The sequence below is a fragment of the Lontra canadensis genome, unplaced genomic scaffold (genome assembly GCF_010015895.1).
Source record: "Lontra canadensis isolate GAN:19392208 unplaced genomic scaffold, GSC_riverotter_1.0 scaffold5, whole genome shotgun sequence".
In the NCBI taxonomy this organism is placed as follows: Eukaryota; Metazoa; Chordata; class Mammalia; order Carnivora; family Mustelidae; genus Lontra; species Lontra canadensis.
In genome coordinates this window covers 27,542,523-27,553,948 of record NW_022630999.1, presented here as the reverse complement: position 1 = coordinate 27,553,948, position 11,426 = coordinate 27,542,523, and the positions used below count along the sequence as shown (strand labels likewise).

Genomic DNA, 11,426 nt, shown 5'->3' with positions numbered 1-11,426 from the left:
ATATTTGTCCTCATCTTGTGTCTTCTGAAAAGCCACTGTAAAGTAAAGCATCAGTTAGGTCATAGCCATACTATTAATTGAGATTGTGTTTCTGCTATCATGCATCTTCCTGCTAAATTTAAATATATTGGGTGGAGATAGCTTTTTATTGTGTTCCGGTATCACACTGCCAAAACAGTTAAATCAGAACAAAAACTATCCAGCAAAGGAATGCATTTCAATGACTTTATTGAAAGGTATATCCCTTAGTACCAAAACATAGTTGGTTAGGCTACCTCTGCCAACTCAAAATTAACACTGATGTAGTCAATTATTGAAATATATCAGCCTTTTGGGAAAACTGAAGTTACCCACAAAACACAGTTCACAAAAGTATAAGATATATTGTGGTTCTTTGGTTTATTTTCTAGTGCACATTTATCCACAACATGATGTCAGAACTGGGTATAGCCATTATGGATGGACTCACGCTACTTGCTGCACTGAGTAACTGTCTACAACACTTTTAAAGCTGTAGATCTCCTTACAGTCACTGACTTAATAGAAAATCTTGAATACTACCTTAGCAACTTCATAGTTATGAAGATGCTTACTTACTTTTTTAAAGACTTTCTTTTGGCACAGGAGGGGCAATTAGTGAAAGTATATTCTCTTCCTTTAAAAATTCTAAATTAGAAGCAATAGCAGTTTTTATAAAAACAGCCCTTAGTAAAAGCTTCTGGAGTGTTAAATCAGCAAATTTTTGGAGTGAAGTTATTTTGAACTACTAACACAATAAAAACAAATTTTCTTGATGGGATTAGATGGAGGAAGTAGATATTATGTAATTATTATCATGGATACAAACATTACCTGTTTTTTAGAAAAAATATTAAAGATAACTTAGTATGCCAAAATGACTAGGCCTGTAGTTTTACTTTTATAAAATGCCTTCAAATTTATGTGTAATTCCCACTTATCAATAAAGTTCAATCTCTGGATTATCTATTACTTGCACTACAGGTACCAAGAAACCATTTTCACTGCCTTGAATAGTGACCCTTGTTATGCCTTAAAAGTGCATTTGTGAAATGTTGGTTTTCATGCCTACCTCCTAATTTAGAATTGAATTAGGTTACCACTTTTAATACCATCTAAATACAATATACTAACCCAATATAGAAGGTTGGGTCAATGTTAGAAATGAAGATTCACAGTTCACCTTCCCAGGCTTGTTATTAACATTTCACATTTGTGCTCTTAGCTTTGAATTGTATGCCTCACAGATGAATTCAAATTTATTTTAATTCCCCTATAGCTTATTAATTAAGTAGTTTTGCCAAATCTGAGAACATCAATGCTAATCTAGTTGTGATGTTCTGAGGCTTCACAGCTTAAATCCGTTAAAACATTATGGAATCCATAGCTCAGGACTGTGGAGAAAGGCTTCAGAGAAGAGCTTTTTGTTGCTGTAACAATCCTATTTAAACAAACAAAAAATTAAGTTATTAGAATTCTACCAAACATAAATATTAACTTTTAAAAATGAACTGTTTAATTGAAGATTTAGAATCATGTCATTATGTAGATGTGTTAACATTCAGTTTGAATAGGAAAAAGTTAAATCACCACTCAGTTAAACTCACATGGCAAGAATGTATATCCTATGGTAGTGATGAGATATTCATTTTTTATGCATATAACTACTTTCCAGTGTTCCAACTGCTGTAGCAATGGTATACAAATATAGTGTAGAGATATCCTGGCAGTTTGCAGATACCCAATATGGAGACTATTTGCCATAAATTACATTAATTGTATAACATCCAAGTTCATACTGATTTTGCTCATAAGCTAACAGTCTCAGTTCGTTTATGGTTCAAACTTTTGGTTGTATTGTCCTGCTCAGGCTTGTGTTAACTTTAGATGTGCCAAAACTTGAGAATACATATAGCAAAGTGATGTGAAAAATAGTGTCTTAGTGCTTCTTTTAAAATTTAGGTTTTTAAGGAAGATGTAATTTTCTAAGTGATAATTTAATGAAGTGGCTAATGTACATTTCAAAGGTTGGATAATTCCTTATTCGTAGGGTATTGTCTTAGATATAGCAAATGCCCTCAAAATATTAACTGATTAGATCAGTGAAGTCATTTCCCCCCTTGCCTCTTCTAACTCTATCTTATTTTGAAATTAATTCAGATTTTTAATTCTTGAATTATAGAATAAAACTATAGCATTATAAAATTTTCTTTAGATGGAGAGTAACTATGAACCACATTTACCAATTAAGGGACCATTTCGGGAATTGTTGGAAGGTGGGTTATTCTGTAGTAACTATGCTTCAATTGCCGTGCAGTACGTCCAGAAACAATCCATTTCAACTTCTGAACATTTGGTTTGGAACACTTGTTAGATGAATATTCAGTTAAACACTTGGATACAAGTTCTTGCCAGAAGGTCAAATCTCTGCCATTTATCTGTACATAGATTAAAAAAAACTTGTTAGTCAATAAAAATAAAAGTCCTACATGGGTGGCCTGGGTGGCTCAGGTGGTTAAAGATCCACTTTGATTTCAGCTTAGGTCATGATCTCACGGTCATGGAATCGAGCTCCTGGTCAGGCTCCATGCTCAGTGGGGAATCAGCTTGAGATTCTCTCTCTCTCCTCTCCCTACCCCCATCCCTGATCTCTCTCTCTCTATAAAATAAAAAGTCTTATAGTATTTAACCACAGCAATAAATTGTGGTCTTCTAACATGTGTCTTTTCTTGTTAAATAAATTTGAGGATAAGCTACTCAAGTTTCAAATAGACACATGACATCTCATTTTACTTCAGGAGATAGTACAAGTGGTTTTGTTTCTTTTACAGCTATTAACACCATTTATGATATGACCTTGACATACCTTGGAATGTGTCTGAAGACATTCTATTCCTTCTGTTAACTCTACACACTTCTGTGCTTGGATCTCCAGTGCAATGATAGACAATGCCAACACAGAAGGCTAAAAGAGATAAATTCTAAAGTAAGTGTTGAATAGAAAATAGGTATATAACTAGGTTTAGTCTTTATAAAATATTTACCTTTGCTTTAGAAAATATGATCCTGCAGTGGCATGCCTTAAGTTGAGCTTCTAGTCTTTCAAAATTAAGGCTATTCCTCCTTTAAAAAGAAATGAAAATGAGATTAATTTTATGTAGATAATTTTACATGTAGTCAAAAGACAGATATTTAGAATGACATTGAAATCATTTTAAAATGAAGTTTATGGACACTTATCACAGAAAATAAATTATTTGAGGAATTCCCCTTCCTTCAGGGGAATTAACTTCTTAAAGATACTGTACATGAATTTTAAATAATTTGCTACCCCTCCCCCAAAGTATATCATAACTCTCAAGCTTTTTTTTCTTTTCATTTTAATGTACTTCTGCAGCTACTAAAGTTCTTTTTTGATAAATCTGTTAGGTGCTTACTTACTAGGTTCTATGAGTTAAGTAGTCCGTAAGTGGAAAATGTAATAAAAAAATGTTGAAATGTCCTTTAATCCCAAGAATTAGCCTTCACAGACTTCAAGAAGCTGTTGACAAAGCCTCACTTCTGCGGGACAGTTAAGTGAAATCCAAGGAGCTGCAGCTGTCATTTTACCTCCCCCACCATTTTACTTATTTTGATTAGAATTATCCCAAGATACTGATTTTATGCAATATCCAGAATACCAGTCTGATTTCCCAATCTCCTTTGGTCAAAACAAAGATTACATACCTTTCAATTGGTAAGTTCTCTTGAATGAGTGAATAGTAGAGTTGCAGAAACTGAAAGGCAGTAGTAGCTTTGACTTTCCAACACACCTTCTCCAAAACAATCTTTTCCATTCTCATCAAATCTGAAACCGTGAACCTATACTGGCTTATTCGGATCAAGTCAGTTGCCAATGGGACATTCCTTTCCTCTTCTATTGATTTAACAGCCAAATAGAAGCAGCTCAGCCCAACACACCCAAGGTGCTTGGGCTGTACCTAAAAAAAGACAGTAAGCCCATGTTTTTAGCTTATTTTAATTAAAAAAAAAACACACACATACACCATAAAGGATAATCAGATCCATTATTATGCAACTGTATCTCTGAGATGTAGTTCTCAATTGTGAAGGACTTAATGAGATCCAATCATACCTTAACTGTAGCCTGTCAATGCTATGTATCCACTTGGAACCAATTTTGGAGAAAGTGGACCAAGTTTCAGTATAATGTTTGACTTCAGCCCGTAAGAAATTCTTTTTTTTTTTTTTTTAAAGATTTTATTTATTTATCAGATAGAGATCACAAGTAGGCTGAGAGGCAGGCGGGGGGTGGGGGGAACCAGGCTCCCTGCTGAGCAGAGAGCCTGATGCAGGATGCTGGGATCATGACCTGAGCTGAAGGAAGAGGCACCCCAGAAATTCTTCTTTTTTTTCCTTCCTAAATCACTGCAGAACTGTAAGGCATTATATTCTAGTTGGACCAAATAAATTAACTTGTCAAAGGCTTACAGAAGGACTGAAACTCCTCACAGCTTAGGCACAAAAATTTCTTTCTAGGATGTTGTGTTTTTCCAGACTGTATTCTTTGTAGTAACACATAAAATGGTTTTTAAATACGTTAGCATACACTGTTTACTCTGCCTGTAAAGCTCTATCCATATATTAGGAAATATCCAGATATTCCCTAAATATCTATAATGTGACAGAGTCAAACTTCTATCCATCCTAAATTCCAAGTTAAATGAAACTTTTACCAGTGTTTATATGCTCCTTTTCTTGGAACCTGTTCAGCAACATACTTACTCCTCTTTAGGGATTTAATTATCTTATCATGCCTTGCATTGTTTGATAGTTACCGGTACAAATACTATTTTCATATAAGATTGTAATATACTTAAGGGACGGATATATATTATTAATCTGTGCAACATTTATAGTTTCAAAGGTAGTGCTCGCACAAGGTGTCTATAGAATAGTTTAATTAGTCTGTTGAGAAGTTTCTTGAACCATCCAATTCAACAAATATGGAGTTTCTTCTGTATATGACATATTGTGTCAGGTACTGAGGACTAAAAGAGGAAGGAGTTCCATTCCAATTGTCACATCATCTCATCGACTAATGACCATGGGCACAGAGAAGGTAGATGTATTTTTAACAGTTAAGCAAGCTCTGAAAGCTACATGGATGTCCTGCTTATCCAGGATAGGGGAATAATTACATAAATGCTCCTCCTTCCTAAGATATTCTCAACTGTATGCCAGCGTTTGCTGAAAATGACAAGCATAAGCAAGATCTGAATAGGCCTAAGGCTAAAATAATTAAGAATCTTATATATGCCTGGAGATTAAGAAATATATTGTACTGACCCAAGTGGTTCAGAGCATCCAAAAAAAGAAGGAAAAAAAAACCACCAAAAAAACAAAAGCCTGTAATTCTTTTTTTTTTTTTTTTTAAAGATTTTATTTATTTATTTGACAGACAGAGATCACAAGTAGGCAGAGAGGCAGGCAGAGAGAGAGGAGGAAGCAGGCTCCCTGCTGAGCAGAGAGCCCGATGTGGGGCTCGATCCCAGGACCCTGGGATCATGACCTGAGCCGAAGGCAGAGGCTTAACCCACTGAGCCACCCAGGCGCCCCAAAAGCCTGTAATTCTTAACCACAATCTAGCATTCTGCCTCTAACACATGTCTTAAACAGTAGATAAATGAAAACATCCAACCTATCAAGATGGATTTTATTTTTTAAATTTTATTATTTTTTAAAGATTTTATTTATTTGAGAGTGAGAGAGATCATGAGAGCAGAGAAGGTCAGAAAGAGAAGCAGACTCCCCAGGGAATTGGAAGCCCAATGCAGGACTCGATCCCAGGACTCCGGAACCATGACCTGAGCAGAAGGCAGTCACTTAACCAACTGAGCCACCCAGGCGCCCCTCAAATAGGATTTTAACAACAACAGCCAACTCTCATACTGACAGAGTCTGCAATTATTTGCTATTAGACTATTTTTCAATGTCAGAAGTTAAATCTAATGATGCATTATTCTTGACTATAAGGAAGAGTATTCATGAATGCTGTAGTACACAGAATCATCAAAATGTTTTGGCTAGTTGGTGAAAATAAAAAACATCAAGTTTATGAATGTCAGCCCAAAGTTACAGCAATTCCATCTCAAAAACACACTAAGCAAAACTAAGAAATACTCTGTAATGTAGCTTTAAACATACCTTCATTTTGGACAGGAATCTGTCCAGTAAATTCACAGCTAGAGAAAATGTCTCCGTGTCGAAACCAAAGAACTGAATTAGACTGAGAAGATCTTTTACTTCAAAGTCCCTTAGCCTTGCAGTCATTCTGAGGCCATTATCGTGTGCAGATTCAATTAGTCTCAAGCCGCAGACCTTTGGCTGACATCTCGACTCCTGTTCCAACAGGGCATTCAGCTGGTGTAGCAGTTTCTGAGAGTCAGTTGTTGTCAGTACCTCTATCATCTATATATAGAACAAGGCCCAGAAAGGAGTGTAAGAAAAGCCCTTCCTGCCTTGTATCATGCTAAGTGCTTTATAACACAAGTCTCCCCTCCCCAATGCCCCTAGTGAATCTAAGTCCTTGTAAAACACCATTTGTTACAACCCCCACCCCACCCCAACCCACCAGTTGGTCACATTCTAAATTGTGAGTTCTTAGAGGACAGGAGCCTTGCCTTAAAAAAGAAAAATGCAATTCAGAAATAGTTGTACAAGTCATTCACTGTCAAGAGATAAATGCATATAGATGCCATAAGATGGGGTGCCAAAAACTTTGAAATTATTCTGCCATATATTAACAACATGAACTATTAATGTTAGTTAATTTTACTTCATTCCTATTTCCTCATCTGTAAAGTGGCTATGAGGTTACTACCTATCTCATAGCCTTGTGTGGAAAAATGAGATCACCTAGATATAGTGCTTGAGCACACAGGTACCTAAGAAACGCTGGACAATAATAACTTATTTCTACGTCTATAAAACGAGGTTAACAGTATTTCTCTGAACGGCTGTTAAAATTAAATAACATGATTCACGTAGAGTTTTGCACAATGCTTGACACACGGCGCCCAGTAATTGTTAACTTTTATTGGTGTCAGGAAAGGAAACTTTAAGGGTGCTACGGGAACACATGATGAGGGCGGGAGACTAATTTGGGTTGCAATATGTACCTGGAGTTTCATTAATGTAAGAGTCGGTATTCCACAGCTACTATGTCCGGGCCACAAGCTAAGCCCCGGATACAAGGATATCTCCCACACCAAGTGAAAGACAGGTAGGAAGGGGATCTTTAAAGCTGCGAGACGAAAGGGGTGGGCAAATGAGGAACCTCTAACTTTATGGGTCCAACTCTTTGGTCCCTGGGCTGGTCCCTGGGCTGGTCCCTGGGACCGGACCGACCAGACAGTAAGACTCTCAGGAGGTCGGATCTGGCCCCGCCCCTCCAAGCTCGGACTAGCCTGGACTTGTTGCTTACAGCAACGGGAGAGTTAATCGAGAAGAGCGCGGGCCGGACCTATCCCTCACCCCACGCCCCCAACCCTGCTCCCTAGCCGCACCACGAAGTCAACCCGAAGTCCCAGCTCACCTTGACCGCGACTACGGCTCTTCAGCGGTAACCACCCTCCCCGGGCCTGCTCTCACCTCACCCCACGATATCAGATCCGATAGGCCCACGAGGTGAGGGGACTCGCGGGTAAAAGGGGAGAGGCCCGGGGAGGGGGAGCCGTCCTGAGTGGAGGTCTCCGCAGCGCCGCCCGGACGACACTGCCCACCACAGGGTCAGCTTGGAGGCGAAGGGGCCGCTCCCCAGCGCCTGAGTAATATATTGGAGGGCGGGGCTTTCCCCTGGTGGGAAGGGAAGGGGGGAATTTTAATCCCTGATTGGTGTATTTCTTTTGATGGATGGCCTCAGCTGTCCAAAGAGGGCTGGGCTGGGAGGGAAGAAGTCCAGCCAATCAGCACACACTTCCCATTATCCTGGAACAAATTCTCCGCCCCTTAAAACCACGCCTCCTACCTCTAAGCGTCTCTCATTGGAGAATTTCCCTAAGTGTCTTCAATGAAGAGGAGGTCGAACTAAATGCTGCACGAACCCTGTCCCCGGCTCAGGTCTCTTCTAGCAGCCGGATTGGCCAGAATATCATTCCAGAATGTACTGCGAGCTTTTGTTCCTGCGGTTTAGTAGAATTGTTTGACCTCCTCTTTGTAAAAATACAGTGGACTATTTACAAAACACAAAGTAAAGCCTTGGTTTTTCATTACACATGAAGAGGTGAATTTTTCTATGCGTTGTTGTATTAAATTCCATAGATTTCTCCTTGTGAGCTTGGAAATCAATTGAGTCTTGCCTTATTTTACTTTAGTATGATTTATCAAAGAATGGAGTTGGCTAGGTAAATTCTTGATCTTTACCAATTTTCTGAGTTTTATTTTTGAGCAAATTGAAAGAGAAAAGTTGGTAGTTTTGTAATTGCTTAAAACGGAAGGTGTGTGGTTGACTGAAGAGGAAAGTACATGGGTAAATATTTATAGTAACTTGAATCTAAGTCCACAGATTCTGTGAAGTGAGCCCACACCCTGTTGGTGGGAAAATAAGTAGCCTGAAGACTTCTTGGACTCCCTCCCACTCTATCTCCCCCTCACTGTCACAAATGAGAAGGGTCAACATTAAAAGGGCCTGAGGACTGGTGAGCAAAGAGTCAGTTATCTGTTCTCATGAACTCTACTTGGATGTCTCTGGTATCATGACCTCTTCCTTGTTAGTGGCTGTCTGAGCTATGAAAAGTGAAAATCTGAAAGATTTGCTGGTATCTCTATTGTTTTTTCTGAGGTGTAGTTTCTTGAGGCGGTGTCACAGAACCAAGCCCCAAAATGGGGTCAGAGTTGTGGACAGGAAAGGGGAAGGAAAACCAAGGAGAAAAGTTAATACCTGAAAATAACACTTTGGCCACAAAATCAGTTTAGTTGACAAAATTCAGCTTTTTAAACGGTGAAGGGGCCTGGCTCCTCCTTGAAAACAAACTTACATAATGAATATAAATGGACAATTTAAAACATTTAAAAAGTACTCACTACAATAATGTGTGAGTTTACAAATGTACATGTTTCTCTTTTGGTTTTTAGTTACAGAATTAAGAATATACGTGTGTGTGTGTGTGTGTGTGTGTATATATACACATATAACACTCATTTACTAATATCTATTGAACACATAATATGTGCCATGGAGAACAAAATATGTTAGTCGCTGTCCTGATGGAAGATGTAGTCTTTTGAACGTTGTAAACACATAGACTTTGGAATAAAACTTATTTTCAAATCATAGGCTACTAACTGGCTATGTGGCTTTTAGCAAGTTATTAAATCACATTGGTTTCCATTCTTTTCTCAAAATTGGCAAGTCAAAGTACCCTATTCATAGAGTTATTGAGAGAATTAAATAAAAAGCAAAGTACATAAAGAGGTAGGCATTCTGCCCAGAACTCAGTAAATACTTGCTAAATGGTAGCCTTTATCATTAAATTACTAACATTTCTTTTGAAATGTCTTGCTTAAACATACATTTGATTGGGTTTTCTCAATTGTCAGATTTAGCCTTCTCAGCCCAGAATCAAGAGTATTAGAATTGTTTAGTTAAAACTAATTAAAGTATCTAAATTGCATGTATTAATTTCTACATCTTTTATACTTGAAATTTTCATGTGAGGCTTTAGGTAGTATATCAGTGTTTATGTAATAAAAATGTTTCGCTCACATTGGGATGTCATTATTATTATTTTTTTAGAGATTTTATTTATTTATTTGACAGAGAGAGATCACAAGTAGGCAGAGAGGCAGGCAGAGAGAGAGAGGGAAGCAGGCTCCCCGCTGAACAGAGAACCTAATGTGGGGCTCAATCCCAGGACCCTAAGATCATGACCTGAGCTGAAGGCAGAGGCCCAACCCACTGAGTCACCTAGGCACTCCAGATGTTATTATTATTTTTTAAAATCTGAAATTTCCCTACATGAAAGTAATTGTTTCAATAGCTCTAAAGAAACATTGATTAAATATAAATCAAGTCAAATGGGCATTCCTTACCTCTTCCTCCCCTTACCCCCACTGTCATTTTTATTACATAATATTAGAATACAGATTATCACTTAAATAACTGAAAAGAACTAATTAGAAAAATGTGCAAATGTAAGATTCAAGGATGTACTCTGGTAATAGAAAGAAAATGAGCCATTCATTAGCTATGAAATTATCTGTAAAGATGAGTAGATTTACTAATGAGTTTCAGGAATATTTCAAATGACTGTCTTCTCAGGTATTTCTGAGGCTTAAGGGTATATGCGACTGCCATCTTCATACTTCCTTCTCTGTCAACAGTTAAGTGCAGCAAGAACCAAAGCTCAGAATAATGGGCTTGAGACTGGGCAAGAATCCCAGGCAGTCACAGGAAGATTTAATCATATTCTCTACAGTGTAGACTGTAGAAGTGCCTTTGAGCAACAAAAATTATAACAAGCATGTATAACAGTGGTCCTGTGTCAAATGCTGCCCTGACTCACAGGGAAATTCCTAATTGGTTCTGACTCCATCCTGCAGACTGAGGAGGTTTTGCACCTTACCCTCTGTTTATGCTCCGTGACAAATGTCCAGAACTTTTGTATGTTGATTTTTTCAATTGTGATGAAGCGAGGATCAAAAGGATTTCAGCTGAGTACCTTCCTCTCTGCTTTCTGATCTTTCCTGGAACTAGTAACTACAACTCCTTCCACCTCTCCAGCTGTTCGCTAGAATAGCTGCTCAGTCTTGCTCATATGAAGAGAGCTTGCTTGGCAGTGGCTTTTTTTGAGTCTTTATTAGCCCCATTATGTATGTCTGGGTGGTGGTGGGGAGGCAGGGAGAAGGATACATAGAAAAGAGATTAGTAATGTCAGGTATGTCTTGCTATTCAGAGATTTTAACTATTTTGGTAAGGTAACCCCCTCCCAACTAATTGAGCTTTCACTATGTTCAATGCAAAACTATACTTTGTCAAGTACCACTGCCACGTAAAGGCACAGGGAGACATTCGGAGAAGATCTTCTGCTAGCATTTAGTCCACTGACTTAGACTCTGTAGAGTGCCGGGCTCAAAGCCAAGATCAGCCAATAATAAAGAGTTTGTATTATATGCTTCTCACACAGCAGGGTGTGTGCTGAGCTTAAACGCACATGATCTTGCTTAGTTCTCCAACAACTCTGATGTTATGGTTATATATTATTCAGAAGTGAGGGATATCCTATATATTTCATGTTTGGTAGCTACCATGTACTGTTAACTAAATATACTTTAACATAACTTGAATTTGGATTTTACTACTTTTAAAAATAAGCTTTTATTTTGGAACATTTCAAGCTCCTTATCCA

General features: G+C 37.9%; 1 protein-coding gene across 1 annotated transcript; it reads right to left on the bottom strand.

Moving 5' to 3' along the window:
• Positions 1–375: 375 nt before the first annotated feature.
• Positions 376–7,852, bottom strand: CCNG1 (cyclin G1). The gene is made up of 7 exons (XM_032851737.1): positions 7,616–7,852; positions 6,226–6,489; positions 3,745–3,998; positions 3,063–3,141; positions 2,885–2,983; positions 2,262–2,456; positions 376–1,459 (listed from the first exon to the last, which is right to left on the bottom strand). Exons 2-6 carry the CDS (start codon positions 6,487–6,489, stop codon positions 2,265–2,267), a joined length of 888 nt encoding a protein of 295 aa, XP_032707628.1. The 5' UTR covers positions 7,616–7,852; the 3' UTR covers positions 376–1,459; positions 2,262–2,264.
• Between the last annotated feature and the right edge of the window lie 3,574 nt (positions 7,853–11,426).

What these genes read in the sequence shown, in the direction of transcription:
- CCNG1 (XM_032851737.1), bottom strand. Translation starts at nt 6,489, where the DNA reads ATGATAGAGGTACTGACAACAACTGACTCTCAGAAACTGCTACACCAG. An exon ending in GATTCCTGTCCAAAATGAAG is followed by an intron (nt 3,999 to 6,225) that starts GTATGTTTAAAG and finishes GTCTTTTTTTAG; the next exon opens with GTACAGCCCAAGCACCTTGG. An exon ending in GTCTTCAGACACATTCCAAG is followed by an intron (nt 2,457 to 2,884) that starts GTATGTCAAGGT and finishes ATCTATGTACAG; the next exon opens with ATAAATGGCAGAGATTTGAC.